Source organism: Ictidomys tridecemlineatus, chromosome 3 (genome assembly GCF_052094955.1).
Source record: "Ictidomys tridecemlineatus isolate mIctTri1 chromosome 3, mIctTri1.hap1, whole genome shotgun sequence".
Taxonomy (NCBI): Eukaryota; Metazoa; Chordata; class Mammalia; order Rodentia; family Sciuridae; genus Ictidomys; species Ictidomys tridecemlineatus.
Genome location: NC_135479.1, coordinates 147,951,373 through 147,971,213, shown reverse-complemented (window position 1 = coordinate 147,971,213; position 19,841 = coordinate 147,951,373). Strand labels below are relative to the sequence as shown.

The following is a 19,841-nucleotide window of genomic DNA, read 5'->3' as shown; positions in this document are numbered from 1 at the left end:
TCTTTGTAGGACTACCAGATGAAATTAAAAAAAAAAAAAAACAGATGAAGATCACCCAGAACATAATGGAAATTCAGATAGAAATTCCTTTCCCTATTTCTCCCACGATGGCAGAAACCATAAGATGACAGCTTCAAAGGATGAGTTGGAAGGAAAAAGAAGTCCAGAGAGAGAAGAAAGGAGAGGAACAGAACAGATGCTGGTCCTATAGTGGAGATATTACCCAAGAGATATCTGAGCAGGCCATGGAGAACATGGACCCATGGTTATGAAATTCAAAGGGCCAGGACTCCCCACAGCTAGGCATAGAGGCAACAACTAGAACAACTGGGTCAGCAAGAGACCTGGAACCCCTTAATATGGTGGGAGCCACAGCCCATAATAAATAATCTGTAGGGCTACAGATAGTGCTAGGTATGTTTTTCCTTGGGCTGGCCTTTCTGAGCCTGGTCTAGTGGAGCCGAAATACACAGGCAAGGAACCCAGATCTCATCAGCAGGTGGAGGGCAGGTTATATTCCAGGAGTACAGGTTCCCTTTGCCTCTGCGTGACACACAAGATTGGCTCAATGACATTAGGATAGCAATGACCTGGAATAGGGGGCAGACTGTGGCAAATTAGTTTGAGGGAGCAGGAAGAAAAGTCTACTTACTAGTGTGAACTTTGGCAGATTCTTGCTGGGCATCCAATGAGCCATAATTGAACTCCAGGGAGGTTACTCCCTGCTTCTCCTGACCACCAGTTTTGAGAACAGTGACCCCAGGCATCACTGTTACCTTCTTTTTAGAAACAGACTCACTGTGGGTAAGAAACTTGTAGAACTCATCAGCTGATCAGTGGTGGAGGGCATATTTGGAAGTACAGGCTTGCAGAGTACAGACTTCAGAGCCTGCTGCCTCCCAGAGACTGAGCTGGTCTCTGGGGAGACACAGAAGAATAATGTCAGCTTCATGGCATTTGAAGTGCAGTATTATGGATCAAAAGAAGTGGTATGTGTGTGAGTGTCGCAGAACCTAATGTCCCAAGGAGACCAAAGTCAGGGACAGGGATTTTTTTTTTTAGGAATTCTCATGAACAGCCTCAGTTTCCCAGCCTCTTCCTTTTCAGGAACATCTTCTTCAGGGAGGATTTGGGGGTTCCTCTCAGTTTGGGAGGAAGAGGTCCCTCCAGAATGAGCCCACAAATACCAGAGGTTTATAAAGCAGCCACTGTGGTTAGGCCTGTGTTCAGTACTAGGATTGGGGCTCAAGGCATCCAGGCTGCCTGGAGAGAAACAGTAGAAATATGTAAATATTAAATTCAACATAGACAACAGGTAGCAAATATCCTCACCATGGAGCGCATACCAAAAGGAATGGCATGTGCGGAAGAACTCCACACTCTGGAAACATTTCTGGGAGAGGCAAACACATATCTTGGCTTAAAGAACGCAGGATTTACTTAAATGATGCTAAGCAAGCACTCAAAGTTGGGAAATTGAGGCAGAAGATATGAAAACTAAGGAGCAAGAGCCAAAGTATCAACTAGGTCGGTGGCTATGTAGAGAGTTAGAGGAAGTGATTCAGGCTGTAAGGGACCTGGATGCTAAGCTAAGTGGGTATGGAGAATCCACCAAGGTAGGAGGAGAGATAAGAGAAGAAGAGTAACCTGCTTGGCTGGATGTGATGGGGAGAGATTGGAGGCAACCAGGAAGCAACTGCTGTGGTCCTCAGAGGAAGGAGCCTGTCCTACCTCCTCCCTTAACATCTGGGTTATGGAAATGGGCACCAGCCTGTGGGCAGCTACCTTGGGAGCTGTCATCTCACCATCTTTGCTGCCAGGGACTTGCCCATTGAGGACCAGATCTCCCTGCTGAAGGGGGCCACCATTGAGCTGTGCACACTGAGGTTCAACATGATGTTCAACGCAGAGACTGGGACCTGGGAGTGTGGTCGGCTGGCTTACTGCTTGGAAGACGTTGAAGGTGCTCAAGAGCCCCTGCCTGCCCTGGCAGAGGGAGGGACACATGATAGTTTTGGGTGGAAGGGAACCACATCAGGACATGCAGGTCCTGGGAATGTAAGGCAGGAAGACTGGGTGATAGAACAACAGACCTTAGAGAGGGAAGATTCGTTCTTGGATCAGCTTCTCAAGATGCCGCCCCTCCATCCTCTACCCACCCACAGGTGACTTCCAGAAACTTCTGCTGGATCCTGTGATGAAATTCCACTACATGCTGAAGAAGCTGCAGCTGCATAAGGAGGAGTATGTGCTGATGCAGGCCATCTCCCTTTTCTCCCCAGGTGATGGCCTTCCCCAGGCTGGAAACACCCCTGACCATGATCTTCAGGAGGCAGTAGCCCCTCTTCTGCCCTCCCTAGGGAAGGTCCCAGCTTACAGCCTTGTTCCCTCCTCCCTGCACAGGCAGGGTAGGGATGGGACTCTAGCTGGTTTCTCCTTGGGTCAGTGGGGTGAGGTAGAACCCTAGTCCTCCTTTACCTTCCAGGGTGACTGTGGCTCAGGAAGTGGCTGGCCAGACTCTCTGGGCCAGACTGAGCCTGTCTTTGCTCCTTCCCACCCTGGCTGGGACCACTCTGCCTTCCCTCCCTGTAGACCGCCCAGGTGTGGTGCAGCGTGGTGTGGTGGAACAGTTGCAGGAGCGATTTGCCATCACTCTGAAGGCCTACATTGAGTGCATTCGGCCCCAGCCGGCCCACCGGTGAGCATGAGCAGAAAGGGCTGATGCTTGAGGGTGGGAGGGGTTCTCCATGAAGCCTTGCCTAACTTTCAGCCTGTTCTCTAGGTCTATGCCTCCCTGGGTCTCTCTGGGACTGCAGACCAGAGCTGTGCCTAGTGTGCTCTGATGACCAGTACTCTAGGGCTATGTTCTGTGACCTCTATTGAGGCATATTGCCTGGGAGCTGTCATCTCAGCTGGTCGACCTGAGCACTAGTCCCGTTATGGGGAAAACCCAAGGGGGGCTATGGCTGTGCCCAGCTGAGTGGACACTTGTCTGCCAGAGCCTTCCATCCTCCTTTCATCAAGAGGCCAGATACTTTCTTGTGTTTCCAACAGGGTTTTCTAGAATGGCCAATAAAAACTATAATGATGGTAAAGATTAGAATGACACCAATAATGAAGATAATCAGAAGTAGATTGTAATAGGCATCATTTGTTGGGAAGTGCCAAATCTGGTGCCAAGTTGTTTATATATTTTGTCATCTATAATCCTCAAAACACTCACATGAGTTGGGTATCAACACCATCCTGCAAAGGAAGCCAAGACTCAGGGCAGTTGCCTAGGGTCCAGACGTATGGAGGCTGGCAGTGGACCAAGCCAAACCAAATCCAAATCTCAAGCTCTTGAGTATTCCCTAAGAACTTCCCAGGAAGAACCCAAACACACTTGAGGTAGGGAAGTCCTTACCTTGATCTGACCATAACTCGGAAGAGGAAGGCTGCTTGGGACTTGGCCCAAACAGGGGTTTCCATAACTTCACTGGTCCTCAGAGTCCCTGAGACTTAGTGACCAGTCTGATGCCCAAAGGCCTGAAGACAAGGACAAATTTGATTTTAGGAGAACACAAACTCATGACAGTTAAGGCCAGCACTAGCTATTATAGTGTGAATTTGAAACTCAAATTCTCACTTGGTTTACACTGCTTTCTTTTTGCTCAGCATCTTGGGATGCTAGGGTGGCCATGACTTTATTTGCTCAGTTGTTCCCTGTATGGAGCCTGCAGGCTTGAGGTGCCAGCTGTCATCATGGAGAAACTGAGGCGTGTGGTGTGTATAGACATTAAATCCAGAGCTGGATCCAGGAAGGGATTCCAGCCTGCAGTCCCTAACCTCCACAATTATTCTGCTCACTTCTGAGCCCTGGATATTAACCAAGATAGTGATTCCCTTTACCCTCAAATTAACCTAGGCATATGGCGTCTGCAAGATCTGGATTTTCCACTGAGATCTCTATGTACAAAGACTCAAAACCCATAGATGAGGGGGGAGATTATGGCTCCCAAGTACCTGTAGACTACTCTGCCCTTCTTGTGCACGGAATTCAGCCAAGGAAGGAATTGTGAAGGAATTCAGCCAAGCCTTGCCTCTTGGCTGACCTGAACCTGAGAAGTCCTGAGAATAAACTTGCATGCTGTCAGAACAGGGCTAGGGCTGGAGGGTCCAAGGGAGGAATGGCTGCATCCCAACCTCTCCTCTGGCTGGTCCACAGGTTCCTGTTCCTGAAGATCGTGGCTGTACTCACTGAACTGCGCAGCATCAATGCCCAGCACACCCAGAGGCTGCTGCGCATCCAAGACACACACCCCTTTGCCACACCCCTCATGAGAGAGTTGTTCAGCCCCACAGATGGCTGAGTGGCTGCTCTTGGGTGGAGCCTCAGTGGGACAGCCAGACCAGAGCTCGCCAAGCTGCCATTTCTGGGGCTACACAGATGGACACCACAGCTGGCTAGCATTCCTCAAAGAGGGGACTTGAGTCTCCCAGTCCTCAGTTCAGACTGTGGACAGGGAAGCCATGGACCCTATGTGCAGCATGAGCTGGCCTATTTAGGTCAGGACCGTTAGAGGCCAGGTTGCCCTTCTCTTAGACAAAGTTCTGTGGTCCAGTAATAAATCCCCAAATCCCACTAAATCCCTTTAAGTATTGTGGTGGGTGGAGGGGAAGGAGCTAGAGGCTGGGTTTCCATCATTACCCCAGATTACAGGCTTGAGTCTTTTCACTGCTACCTCTAAAGGTCCTGCCTTCCACTCCCCGCTCATTCCCATCCTCAGCCTCTTGCCCTGAGTTGCCAGGTGGGTTCCAGGCCTGTGCTCATCGGCAGGTGCATATCTGTGGTGTCTTTGAGAAAAGCTGAGAAGCCCGCACTGAATGTCAGAAAGTGGTCATAACCTCACGCTGAGCACGTCATTCTGTGTCTCTGCATCTACTCAAACCCATCATTAAGCACCAACACTGTGCAGTCTGCTGTGGGGTGGTGTACAGTGTTGATTTAGATGCGGATCCTGACCTTGAATAGTTCATATTTATGACAACAAAAGATGAAACACCAATGATGCAGACCAAAAGGACAATCCACACATAAGAAGCACGAGGAACATTTTTGTGTGGATGCTGAGCTGCACTGAGATTTTGTGGGCACCTGGGCCCAGTGAAGACTTCCTAGGATGTGCTTATGGAAAAAAGGGTTGGGAACTGTGTCTGTGGGTACCTGTATGTGAGTTAGCACAGGTCTATCTGCTCTCCATCTGACTGGGCCTGGGTTTGCTCCTGAGGCTGGTTAACAATTGTGTGCTGTGACAAGGCTACAGTGACAGTGAATAAATGTGCTAGAGTAAAACCATTTGCACACACTCGTATTCCTGTGTCAATATGCTGTTCTCCAAAATGAAAAATGTGGGAGTGTCAGCCTTGTTATAGCTATTTGTGAGTAAAACTGTTTGCATTGTCACAAGTTTAATTTTACCTAAGGCACTTAATACATTATTTACATTATTATCTTAATAAGATAATAATATATTATCTTATTAATTTAATAAGGCATTTAATAGTTTTAGCAAATGTGTTCCTGGTTTAATGTCAAATCAAGGAAAAAGGTTTGGCTAAAGATGTAAAACAATGTTGGGGAAGAAAGAAATGTGGGAGTGGGGAAGTAGAAATAAAAATACAGACACACACATATATACATTTTTTCACTACTTATTGCCTTTTATACATCGGAAAACCGTTGGTCTAAGAACATACAAATGAATTAACTTGATTTACTCATAAAATAATTGTTCTGAATTAAAGTTTAAAGGATATACACATCATAATTAAAATGCAAATGAATTAATTTTAAATGTTTAGTATTTGGTTGCAAATGAAGCTGTAAGGTAAACTGAATTTTAAGAAACAGATAATTGCTTAGTTTTCACCATTTTATTAAAAGCAGGGCAACGTTGAAAACATTAAGAAATCAATAATACAAATCAAAGAAGTAAACATATTCCCTGACATCCCTCCAGTTTCACCAACCTCCTCTGCATCAAGGAGATAAAGTACCCATTTTTAGAGAAAAACCCAAGGAAAAATAAAGTGCCTCTCTACAAGCTCAATAAATACAGCTTTTGCTCCTAGGAATTTCAACTAATTTATGTTTAATTTTTACTCAGTTATAATTAGAAATGTAAGTTTATAATTTGGAGATATACATTTCATTCAACTATATTCACCAGTAATGTATGCCCTTCCTTTCCCTGGAGGAAATAACTTTTTGAGTGTGTTATTCACCCAAGTGGCTGAAATTGTTGTTGGATGTAGGTTAGAGTAAGGCAAAGTTAAGGTGAGATTAAGATGGGTCAACTCCCCTCCCCCAGTTTTGTTTTTAAAAACACCCTGGTAGCTCCCCACTATTAAACAAATATGTATGTATGGTTTATATAAATTATGAAAACTAAGTGTATTTCAAGAGAAAAGATTCAAAGTTAGATGCACCAAAGAGCTCTCACAGGATACTTCCTTTCAGCAGCTTTGTGGATCTCAAGTTTATAGGACTAGGAGCCAGGTTCAATTTATCTACCCCCCAAATAATTTGGATTTCCTTATTACTCACTACCCTGAGCTTTTGAGCAAATAGAATTAAGCATCAACTTCGAGGCATTTCTGTAGTTACGGATCTCTTTTTCTAGTACCTGGTTCAGTCAGGAAAAGATGAAGTTAATCTCCTAGGCTACTGCTTACCTCCTGGATCCCCTATCAGTCAGTCACTCAGTGGTCTCTCTCACCTTGTCCCAGATTTTGTCTAAAGTTGTCAAAGATAAATCTTCACTTGGGAGAAGGCCCAGAGTGGCTTTTTTTTTTTTTAAAGAAATTATAAAGAAAAACATTTCATCATCAGCCTTTCTCACTCCAGACTCAGTGGCCTCTTCCTGCACGCCCCCTTCCTCAGCAGTTTGTTGATCCCTCCTTGCTTCCCTTTATGTGTCCATAGCTGCGGTGAATCTGATGGTGCTGATGGGTTGGATTAACTACTTCTATACCTGAGGAATGGGTGACTATCCACTGCTTTTGTTCACTTGCTTTAAAAAAAAATAGCATCTAGAAATGTGAATCCCAAAGGACTGCATGGTCATCACACTTTGGAAGGACTTGGAAACTAAACAGGGAGTCTTCCAGGATTCCAAGTTAATGCAGCTTCTTGCAGGACACTTAATGCCAATTCAAACAGCTAAGGTAGAATCCACACAAGATGGCAAAAATGCATTTCAGTGCCACCAAGAAGCCCATCCCGCAAGTAACATCTTACGTTTTTGTTGACCCAGCCCTCCCCTACCACTAGTAACTGCATTTAACTATTTACAAATGTGACTGATTTTGCCCATCCCACAACATAAGTAAATAAGAGGACCACACTTTATCGAATATAAATTTGTTTTTATTGAAGCAGCAGTCACATGACCTTATAGCTAGTCTTTAGATTAGGCCTGACAGTTTGCCAGTCCTAAAAAATGTTTCTTTTGCACTAAGAGACATAACATGTTTACATACATTATCCAGTATTAGCAATGAGCAGACTCAAAAACAACATGTTGGTTACCTGGGAGGTAAAGCCAACAGTTTGTGGTGTTCATATATTTTACAGAGACCCCCAAAGACCATTACTAATAGGATAAAAGTTAAAGAAAATACAGCTACACCAAACCATGAACACACAGTAATTGAAGACAGCAGCTCTTACACATTTTTACAACTGTCCCTTTTAGGGACATTTCCTTTGTTTTCAAAGCAGTGTCTACAAAGCTTCCTCTACATCAAATCCAAAGGTTTCCAAGCTGGAAGCTGCACCTCTTGTGGCTAATACAGTGGAGTAAGGTCATTTGAAACAATGAGATGTGGTGTTCATACCTTGATTTTTTATAATAAAGATTCATGTTTCCCTAATTAAAGATGGTGATGTGACTACTTACTGCAGTGGCAAAATAGGGTGAAGAGAGGGATGGGTACTGAAATAAAGACCACACACTTGTGAATTTTAATTTCATTTCCAGGCTAACCTACTTTTTATTTAATGCAAATTACAGTACCAGTTAACTATTTCCAAACCAAGTCACATAGAACAAAATGTATTTACAAGGGAATGGGGGAAGGGCAAAAAAACATTGAGCATACTTTTCACAAAGAAGGTTTATATTTAAAATGAAAAAAAATTCAGTCACAGAGGCATTCAAGTAGTAATAATGTTATACAGATTTTGCTTTTCCTTTATATCAAGACAGATTTGCACAAGTGTTTGCAATAGTTTGTATACAACCCACAGTCCTTTATATATATATATAATAAATTTTGTTTTTTAGATTCGTATTTAAGATGGAAGTGGTCACGCTAATTGGTATGTGTACAGGCCCAAGTGATCCATCGGCAACACACTTATAAATGCAAATTTTACAGGCAAGCACATTTTCATACATCTATCTGCCTGTAGACAGATATAAGAAAAAAACTTAAAAATTAACACAAGGAAGTCTACTTTGTCAAGCTAACCCCTTATGTACTGGTTGTCATTTTGCTTTTATTGCAGAGGTGCAAAACGGAGCAAAAACTCTAATAATAAACAGCATAATCCTTGTGAAAATAATCCAAACCCCAGGGATTACTTTCATAGCCTCTAAGGAAGACCTTAATCTGGGACTCTACTGTGCTTCTAGTTGTCTCTTTATTTTCAGTGGCTCAGGTTTCTACCAGAAAGACAGGTTTTATTGTAGAGCATGCTTATTTTTCTATAGAGGGGAGAAAAGTGTTTTGTCTCTGTGATTAGATGATCACTAACATGAACAATATGAATCAGGTACAATTTTGGTTTAAACTAAAGAAAAACCCCCAAACTCCTGGGGATCTGGCATTGGCCAACTTCCTTTGGAAGATTCCAAAGTTAAATCCTTTAAAAAGGAAAGAGAAAAGAAATGAAATGCCAGTGTCTTTATATCCACAGGGATAGAGAATATAATAGTCCTCTCAGAAACCTTAGCATTGGTGCAGATGAGATGATTAGTTAGGCATACTTTATTCAAACACAAACCAAGATGGGTGTAAAAATTAAGAGGACTTTTAAAATGACACGTCATTGGAAAGAAGGTGCAGTCTTCTACCTTGCTGGAATGAACACATGATGTTTCAAAAATAGCAACCTTTGGTTTGGTAAAGTGTTTTTTTCTTCTATTCAAGACATTTTATATGGAGTACTTGGAGGCAAAACAAAAAAATATATATATATATATTTTTTTTCCAAAAAAGGCCTTCATGTTGGGCACACAGTCAAAATTAAACTGATTTAAAAAATTAAAATGACATGTCATTGAACAGGGTAGAGATGGCAGGAGGGAGAGAATGGGTTGAGTTCCCTTGTTAGATCAGCCTTCTATGGGCATGGTGGCATTCTGTGCAGTTAACTGCAAGCCATTGCAAGAGAGAATTTTAGACCATTGATGTATCAAAACCCAATACTAAACCAGTTTTCTCTCCCTGTGTCATTTGGGAGGGAAGTCAGTAAGGGGGCTGGTGCGGGGAGGTGGGGAGGGAGGGAGGAAGAAGAGTGAGCGCCTGCTCGAGCATGGAAGGCTCCTAGAATCTGCTGTTTGTAAAATACATGGTTAGGGCTTGTGGAAGAGATAAACAAAATCTAATCTATTGATATCCTCCAGCTCTAGGGCTCCATGTGTTATACTAAGTCCCTGAATGGACCAAGTATCAAATGAAACGGTCATTGCTACCGAGGAGAAAACAGACATTCAGAACTAAAACAAATGCAGGGCTTGAATAAAATGAGATTATGAACATGGTTTCCTCTTCCCACTCCTGAGCATGGTATCACCGAAACTTAATTTTGGAGGGGGCAAAGATATTGTTGTGAGTTATTATTTCAAAGGGAAAGGGGATGGACAGGGAGACGTGGATAAAGGAAACCAAATAAAAATTTTTAAATGAAAAATAAAAATAAAAACAAACAAAAAAACCAAACACATGGAAGCGAAGGCACTCCAAACTATATAGATACACTATACATTGCTAGAGTTATTGTTACAATAATACAGGCCGGTACCTACTGTACAGAGTTAAAACTATATGGCTTTAAAAAGCTCGTCTACATTTTGTCTGATTATTAAACAGAATCACTGCCCTGAACAGTAACTTTTTGCTCATTAATAACAGTTCCTGGGTCCACATATTTACATACAAAACAATAAAACTTAAATTTAAGAACACTGAAAGAAAATATAATGTACAAGCTTGAATTTGGTGAGGAGCTTTTAATTATTATTATTATATTTACAAAAAGATATCCAGAGACCTGGATCTCACTTGTATAAAAGAGTTCTGTGATCCCGCCATGATCCGTGAGAAAGAAAAATCATGCACCCCGGCACGCGCGCGTGCGTACACACACACACTCACACATTCTCTCTCTCTCTCTCTCTCTCACACACACACACACACACACACACACACACACACACACACACAGTGAGAGAAAAGCATCTGACTTTTCTCTCTTCTTCTCTTACCCCATTTATGGGGGGAAAAGTGTTTCCTAAAATAAGTACTGATTTTTATGGACTCCAGCAAGTATACCAAGTCCAGAGTAGTGTTCGTATCCAAACATCTGACTGGGCAGTTTGATCTGAAAACAGGTCCATTTCTCTGTCATAGACCTACCTGTTCAGATTCTTTATAAATCTTTTCTGTAATGGTCTATAGTTCCTTTAAGGAACTATGCTGCCAAATACTTTCAGATTTTTTTCAATCTTAACTAGCTCTCAGAAGCACTTTATAAAAAGTAAAATTCACTATTTTATTTGGTTTGACTGAACATTATCTTTTCTCATGAACTCTGATATAACAAGAGGTTTAAGAAACCCCTTTTGTGGCCCAAGAGCTTAGCTAAACAGTGAGTGAACACTAAGATGGCTCACAGTTGTCTTTCTGGGTGTCAATTCACTTCAGCAGGCAGCATAACTCTCTTGGAGAGTTGCACACAAAGTCAAGAAGCAGGACAGGGTGCAGGGCCTGCACTTGGGCTGCCAAGAGACTTCACTTCCTAACCACCTGGAGGGCGAGACCCCAACATAACCTAAGTGGCAATGAGGAGGGTGAAAGGAGATTATACACAATCTAGAGTTCAGCTCTGCAGCCCTACAATTATCAGCTAACCTTGGAAGGTGTGTGGGGAAGAAGAGGGCAGGAGGAAAAAGTGGCCATCACTCAAGTGATCTTTTAAATGTAAAATATAACTGATTGTGCCTTAAAGATTCATAGGTCAAGTAATGGCCCATAAGCACCAAGGTGACTAAGGTTCATTTTAGAGTATATAAGGCCCACATAGATACCAACCTTAATAAGTATAAAACAAAGTAGTTGTGAAGATCTATCTCTTTACTGCAAACATAATTCTTCAATCTTCCTTGCTTTCCAAGGAATATTGCTTTTTTTTTTCCCCAAAAACAATAGACTGATTCTTACACCATTCACTGATAAAGAAAATAGAAACAAAACTCTTAACTGGGTGTGTGTGGGGAAACATTCTTCTCATGCTTCAACCAGTCAATTTTGATACTGGAGACAAAAAAGAAAAGGCAGTATTGAGTATCTGTATATATAACTATATACACACATTTATAGCATCAGTTTCCCTATGAAGTCAGCAGGTACGTACAGGTGACTATATAATTTTGATAGGTAGTTTTTAATATTCCTACCACCTAAAATCATAATGGCCTATTGGGCATGCATCAATAAATAAATTTTAAAAGCATGAGGTTAAAAAAGCTAAAATTAAATAGAGTCTAGATTTGGATTTAAAATTATAACTATGTGTAGAAGGTGGCAATCCTAAAAACTTGTTTGTCAATTAGAAAGATGAAAAATAAAGCAGTAGACTGTTACAGTTCACATTACTTAACTATAATGTTGAGAGACAAGTGTATCTTTCCAAGGGAAGTAACTTTAGAAAAAAATCTGGATGAATTCATTCACAGTGGTGAGATCTGCCCCAGCCTGTGTCCTTCCTCTAGTCTCACCAGGTGCCTTTGACCTGTGCAGCCAGTATAGCCTGTTCAACACCCTTTCCAATCCCCTTCTAGGTCACTAATTTAAAACTGTACAAAGATTTGCAGAGAACCTTTGGTTAGGCAAAACAAAAACAAAAACAAAACCCCATTATGGAATTAGAGTTCTGCTTGCTGCTCCCCTTTGGGAGCCTGCTATACCAGCTTTCTCACCACTAGTACTGACTAAGAACAAAACCAAACTTAACCAATCAATTCAGTATCTCCCCCTTACAGCTTCAAACTTTATTGACCTATCTGGGTTACAAATGATACACATTTCCTTTTTTGTCTGCCACACCTGCCACCAACATGCCAAAGCCAAGTCTTCAAATACCCGAGGATTTGGATTAATTTTACAAGTGACATGTAAGCCCTGTTGAGTTATACCTGCTAAGCTCCCAACCAATTTCAAGCTGTGCACTATGCCAAAGTCTGACACTAGACTTGAAAAGAAAACAAAGTTCAAACAAAACAAAACAAACACTTCAGTACAGAACAAGGTTTCTTCTCTTGTGGAAGGGGCATGAGGCAGGAGTCCTGTTTTTAAAGTGTACAACAGCAGACTTTGATTAAAAAAAAAAAAAAAAAAAAAAGATTGTCGTGGGAGAGAGATTGTGTCTTCTAGTGCTCCGCTTTCCCCCTCCCATTACCCCTCCCACCCTCTGGGTCTCCCGCAAAGTGAGAATACAATGAAATTGTTTTGTATTTATAGATATCTTACAAGGTTAAATAAGAACAACAATAATAATAAAAAAATTGAACACTAAAATGAACAGGTTTTTTTTTTTTTTTTCTCTTTTTAATTTTCTTTCCAAACGTGACCAGTGTTGCTGAGTGACACTCAAGTACTGGTGGTTTTTCCTGTGCAGCTGACTGCTTGGGACTGTTCAGGTGGAGTTGGAAGCTGACGCAGAAGCAGCATTATTGGTCTGTCCACGGTCTCCAGCATTAGCATCTGCAAATTCAAAATCCCAAGAGAGTATGAACAATGGCATAATTCTCTAAAGAAAACAAGTACATTGCCTTCACTGCAGACTGTGAGCTGTTGTGGCCTTCCAAACTGTTTTCTGGCATGTTGGTTTAAATATGGCCAATAGTTTGACATCTAAATTTCTTCCTGTTTAGAAGCTAAAGTACATGACTTGGCAAGGTCCTGGTGCAGAGGAGACAGTGACTTTGATTAAATTATCAACTCAGGGACTCAGAGACCATTCCTGTGAATGCTCTTACTATAGCTGGGATCAGCAGTTCATGAAGACTCAGTTGGAGAGGGGCTTACCTGAAAACAAATGAATAGCACATAGCTTGGAAACCTTACTAAAAATCCTGAATCATGTTATTATATACTATCTGCTTGGTGAATGGATGAAGAAAATGAAAGTAATATGGGTCAGTGTTGATAGGCAGAAGTACTGCATATAAACCAAACTCAGTTGCTTGTTTTCTAAGTATAGCCACTCTTCATTATTCATAGAGATGAAAGACAGCAAAAAAGAAATAGTCACTATGGTACAAATTTACTTAATACAATACAGTAAAGCATCCTGTAGTCAAATATGTTGGACTAATAACTCATCTTGCCTGATCCTCTACAAATGTGTATATTAACAACCAACTTTTATCCCCATTTCCCCTCTTTTAAAGAACCATTATTATTTTATAGCATCCATTAACTAAATGGCCATCTAGTTGTTTCCAGATTGGCTCTCCATCCTGGATAGGGAATAGCCTGCTATTTCAGTGGTTAATCATTTGCCTCATACACAACCACCAGGAATATACTGTTGGTCAATTTTTCTCACAAAGATTTCATTTTTTTCCCAGAGAAAGAGAGGTTGCTTGACTGGGATGGGCAACTTCCAAGAGCTATATCTCCTTAGAAGCGACACTGCTCTTGGTCATCAAGGCTGGTAACACCAAAAAGCAGACCCAGAAGCTTTTGTCTGTCAGGAACCTTTAAAGGGATCTGCAATCACACTTGTCCTATGATAGGCAGAGTAACCAATGTCACAGATGAATGCAAACATCTGGTCTTGGATCTTTCTACTTTGAATTTCTGAATTAGAGTGAGAGACAAAGACCCACAAGGACACAAAGGAACTTTATTACTTAAGGATTAGCTCTTAAGTTATCATTTCTATAGCCACTCTATATAATACTATATTTCCTTTCTAAATCTGCCCTTATATACATTTAACTCAATCTTTGGGGGAAAAAAATGAGAATACCTCTTAATTTGAATGGTTATAGTTAATTCATTTAATTTCTTCAAAACACCTGCAGCTGCTTCTAGTACTGCTGTTGTGTAAATTTACAAGTACAACATCAGAGTCCATGCTAATGGTTTATATTGCCCATGGCTGGAGTCATCCTAATTCATCAGTATAAGGTTCCATGAGTAAGCTGCACGAGAGAGCTCGGGACACAGAACTTACTTTTCAAAGACAATTAGGTGAGCAATTAGGTCTAATACCTCATTCATGATCCCTGGCCTTCCATAGATATGCTCAGTTCAAAGGGGTGGTACCATCCATGTGCATTCAAATTCCGTGCACTGAAAATCTAACATTAATTCCTCCCTAACCACAAATTCCTTCAAGCCTTTCTCAGGAAAAAAATACTCATTTTAATGATTCAGGGACAGGCTGCATTAAAAACATTCCAGCAAAAGCCTCAAAGACCACAAAGTTATTTCAGAATTCTAATGTTCCACATAAATCCATGCTTATTGTTGCATTTCCTGTGCTGTGAATGACACTCAGGACATGATCATCATCAAATAATACTTACCTGAATTTCAGCATTAGAATATGATTCTCAGAACTGTTATTATGGTCTTCAAACCCAAGACTTAAGAGAGAGGCTATCAGGAATTCATTTGTGTTTGACTACTACATCATCATGCAAACTAGCATTGTGAGCAGCCCTGCCCATGGTGGCCATTAGCCATGATGGCTGACACTAGTTGTTTACCAAGTTCAGTAAACACCTCACCTACAAGGCAACTTGTCCATTTATGTTAAATTTGCTCTTTTGGGGCTGGGGTTGTGGCTCAGAGGTAGAGTGCTCACTTAGCATGTGAGGCACTGGGTTCAATCCTCAGCATGACATAAAAATAAAATAAAGATATTGTGTCCACTTATAACTAAAAAATAAATATTCAAACAAACAAACAAACAACCTGTGATCCTCTTAAAAAAATTTTGCTCTTTAGCAGAATCCTACTTAGCTAGCTAGCTAGTTTTCAGATTATCCTTTCACTGGTGATCACCTAAGAGCTTATGACAGTGACCAAACTAGTTTACCCTTCTTTGGAGAAATTCAAAAGCTGTCTATATGATCATAATAAAAATCACAGGCCTTTCATGTGAACATATAATCAGAAATGAATTCAGTTTTCAATCAGTAAAATTTGACAAAAACACTCATGTTCCTCAGAATTATAATTAAATGACCTCATATTTTTCTCAGAATTATTTCCAAGTCATTTCATGAGTAAATTTTAGCAGTTAATTATTTTGGTCACACATACTCTTGAAACCTGAAGTTGCCCAGGCTGGCCTTAAATTTACATGTGTGTATCACCATGCCTGGCTTACACTGATATATCTTTCTTAATCTAGTCCAATTCCATGAACATTTATGAATATAAAGACAATTTGTGCATCTTAACAGCCTTGTGATTTGGGAACAAATTATTCCACTTTTCTACCTTAAATTTCTTCAATGGCAAAATGGTAATAATACTTCCTGTCTATAAAATAAGGCCTCTGAAGTATGTGCCATAACATCTGGCATGTAGTAATTGTTCAGTAAACAGAATGGTGAATGATACATCTAAAATATATTTTTATTTATGTAATATATATTTTCATAATCTAGTGTGACTACAATAACCACAATCACAATAAATATTAGTGCCAGCAAAATCACAATAAATATCTGGGTGCTTGCTTACCAGTGTGCTACACACCATACTAAGTACTCTGTAGGCATCACATTTAGACTACATAGCACCTATGAGAAATATGTACGATTATCTCCACCATTAGGCAAACAGAAAATATAAGTCATAATGAGATTAACATAACTAAGACCATACAGTTAGTAAGTGGAAGAGCAGAGCACAGAGGACAATGATGACCTTTATGGGCAATAGGGGACAGCAGAGAAGATTTCCTAGCAAAGGGATGGAAGAGTTTAAAGGGACTTTTATTTAGAACTAATTTCCACAAAATCCAGTGTGATTTCTAGAGGTCCATTATCGAAAAGAGTTATATTACATTAAGACAATATTTAATTTATAATAAGAACTAAGCATATAATTAATTTATTTTCTAATTTTCAAATAGTCTGTATGGGATAGTCTGGAAATGGCTCTAGAGATGACATTCCACAGACCTGAAACCTTCCTAGAAATAATTCTCATTATCATCCTTTTGATGCTACTATGGAAAAATAACTCTGTCCCATCAAATCTAGTATAGATTTGAGAGGATACAGAATTATCAACTTTAGGGGGAAGAAGCACAGGTAGGAAGGTACAACATCATCCTTACAGATTGTGGTGGGTCACCTTCCAAGATAATCCCAATGATTCATGCCTTTTGGTGTCCAAGCCCTAATGCAGTCCCTTCCCACCCTGGAAATTGTCAAAATGATGGTATATGACTCCAAGGCTAAGATATAAAAGACATGTGGCTTCCATCTTGCCCTTTCTCTTGGATCACCAGTTCTAACAGAAGCTGGCTATCACAATATGAGATACAGAGAGGTCCACAAGGTGAGTGGTAACTAAGGCCAGTGCAGATCTGCTAACCACATGAACAAGCCATCCCAGAAGCAGATCTTTCAGCCTTAGGCAAGCCATTAGAAGACGAAAGGGTTGACATTTTAACTACTTTATGAAAGACTCTGACCATACAGCTAAGCTGCTTCTGAATTTCTGACTCACAGAAACAACATTTATTCTTGCTTTAAGTTGCTAAATTTTGGGCTAACTTGATATGTAGCAACAGATAACTAATACATATGTATATATCAAAGAACTTAAATGCCATTTAGGGTTTGTGTTCACAAGCCTATGAAAGTATCACTAAGTCCCTTAGATGTATACCTAATAAGCTGTATAAAACAAGATTATATCAGATGAACAGTTGTTTTTCCATGAATGGTTTTGGTTCTAAGGCTTTTATATCAGACATTACAAAGGAAATTTGTGCTTTCATTTTTTTAAAAATTTTTAAAGCGATAGGGTCTTGCTATAATGCCCTAGCCTTGAATTCCTGGGCTCAAGTGATCCTCCTATGTCTGTCTCCTATGTAGCAGGGACTATAGGTAGGTGCTACTATGCTAGGTAAACCCAATTTTTATTCCATGTAATTTCAGAGGTATAAACAAGGACTTGGGTAATGCCATAGTAAAGCCAAGGGTAGAACCTGCAGCTGCCAGGTTTCTAGCTGAGTCCATGAGATTGAGATTTTTATCCTACATAAAATTTTATATGTAAAATTCTATATCTGGTACACATATACTTTTTTCTAGGATATGATTCATTCCCTACCCCCATCCCCAACCCCAGATTCTCAGAGGTCTGTAAGTGTTGATAGTTGGGGAAACTGTCCCACCTAGAAGCCCAAGTCATAAACTCAAGAGTTCTTGCCTTGATTCCTCATTGCCTCTTCACTGCCCACCCACAATAAACATCACCAACTCCCATCCACTTTTCTTGCACCTAACGTGATCGATCAAATATGCAAATGGAGAGTGGAAGGAACAGTGAATGGAAGGTCTCACACTTAAAATTGTTGCCAAAGTTTTAAATAAAAAGAAAGTAGAAATGAAGGAAACATGTTGGGAGGACAGGACAGAGAACAAACACAGGAGGTGGGGTTCCAAAGGCTCTGCTATCATGAATCAGTATTACAGAACTGTGGGTTTAAAGATAAAGCTTTTTAATTTATAAAAATGATCATGTGGGCTGGGGCTGTAGCTCAGTGGTAGAGCCTTGCATGTGTGAGGCACTGGGTTTGATCCTCAGCACCACATAAATATAAATAAATAAATATATTGTGTTCATTTATAACTAAAAAAATATTTTTTGAAAAAAAAATGCTCATTGTGTGGTCCAGTGGCAATGACAGAAATGTTCTATTTGCATTCTCCAATAGGGTGGCTCTTAGCTACATATGGCTACTTAAAGTTAAATAATAAAAATTAAAATTTAGTTCCTAATTTGCCCTAAGCATGTTTCAAATTCTCAAAAGCTACAAAAGTATTAAATATTATAATTTATAATAGAAAATTATAAAGTGATTTATAATTACTTTATAAATAATAGAAATATTAAAATAAATTAATATTTATATTATTGGCATATTAGCAAGATAGAATATTTTAGTTAATCAAATTAGCTTTTTTGTGTTTACATGTACAAGTGTGTAAATACACTTGAGAACTTAAGTATACTTTGATTCCTTTATTTCCTTTATTATACTCTTCCCAAACCAATCTTTCTGAAGCTGATTTTAAGTGTGTTTCCACTCACCAGACAAAAATGTTTAAAATGTTTAAAAATGCACATGATAGGTCAGTTCCTCTAAAAGATAAAATTTTGATAGTTTGAGATGTATTGTTTATTATATGCTGCTAACTTAAGAAGCTCCTATTCAAGCTATTCCAAATAGAAATGCATCTATTGTAAAACCATGTTTAGGATATTAGTGTCATTCCTGGTACAGAACAAATAAGACTATCATAAGAATCAAAGTATAGCCTAAGCTTATGTTTAATTGAAGTAATAAACTACACTAATGAGATCAAAGTTTCACCTACAAGGAGGCATCAATTTTCATTTTTTTCCTCTTCATAATCTCTACTATTATTTTGTTAATTTTGTGTATGATAATAAGGGAAAAGGAGAGGAAATTCACCTTAGAAATGCATCATCAACTCTTTTTCCTATTCCTAGGAAAGATGTGGCACAAGATATCAAGCTAGCCTTTAGTCAGGAGTCAAATTCAGATGCCTAAAGCTCCAACCCTCCAGGATACACATTTTATAGATCGAGAAAACAAATAAAATACTTATTAGTAAAGTTCAAAGGATTTTCTCCAGGTAGCATGTGCTAGTGGAAATGGAGCTAAAAGAAACTTTCTTTATAGAATTTTCCTGGAAGGTAGGACATGAATGAGAATGAAATCTTTTTAATATTTATTAGCAACATTGTAAAAATTGATTAAAAAGATTAAGACTGGACAGAAACTGCTTTACTTCAGACAATAGGAGATGGATTTTGACCATTACTGTTGAGTACTAAGAATTATAATAAAAGATTTTTTTTTTAATTTCCTGCAACATAAATTCCCATAAGCAAATATGGTCTGATCTTTTTCAATGTGACAACTAAAAGAAAATGGCGTAAGCTTCTGCCACCAGTTTTTTTTTTTTTTAAAGGGGGGCACCAAATTCTGAGCCCCTATTTGTGTTACCTATTATGTTTCTAATTTCATGTAAAATAGCATCCAGCCATTCTCTGGAGGAATTCAATTCATTCAAGAATTAGGGATTTTCAAAATATTTGTAACGACAGTGATTCTCATGAAATTAGGCCTTGCTATTAGCTGGCTTACGGACCAGCAGCACACTCCAATTCTAACTTTGTAGTCTAGACAAGAATCTAGTCACACCTGGAGCTAAAACTTGGTTAAATATATTTTCATTATACCTTTAGCCCTTCCAAATAATTAAAAATTATACCAATCT

At 39.7% G+C, this 19,841-nt stretch overlaps 2 protein-coding genes across 9 annotated transcripts in view; one reads left to right on the top strand and one right to left on the bottom strand.

Moving 5' to 3' along the window:
- The window catches only part of Nr1i2 (nuclear receptor subfamily 1 group I member 2), a 35,779-nt gene extending 30,441 nt beyond the window's left edge, over positions 1-5,338 (top strand). For 4 of the 7 annotated variants that reach the window (XM_078044155.1, XM_078044154.1, XM_078044152.1 and 1 more), the window contains exons 6-9: positions 1,821-1,963; positions 2,166-2,244; positions 2,486-2,698; positions 4,208-5,338. In XM_078044155.1, the coding sequence (XP_077900281.1) occupies positions 1,821-1,963; positions 2,166-2,244; positions 2,486-2,698; positions 4,208-4,352 (580 nt within the window). In that variant the 3' untranslated portion in view covers positions 4,353-5,338. Of the gene's footprint in view, positions 1-1,820; positions 1,964-2,165; positions 2,283-2,485; positions 2,699-4,207 lie in introns of those variants that run through there. The other 3 variants (XM_078044153.1, XM_078044156.1, XM_078044157.1) reach the window with 3 other exon arrangements.
- Positions 5,339-8,006: 2,668 nt separating this feature from the next.
- Positions 8,007-19,841, bottom strand: part of Gsk3b (glycogen synthase kinase 3 beta) — a 161,212-nt gene continuing 149,377 nt past the window's right edge. For both annotated transcript variants that reach the window (XM_005327628.5, XM_005327629.5), the window contains one exon: positions 8,007-13,032. In XM_005327628.5, the coding sequence (XP_005327685.1) occupies positions 12,965-13,032 (68 nt within the window). In that variant the 3' untranslated portion in view covers positions 8,007-12,964. The remainder of the gene's footprint in view (positions 13,033-19,841) is intronic.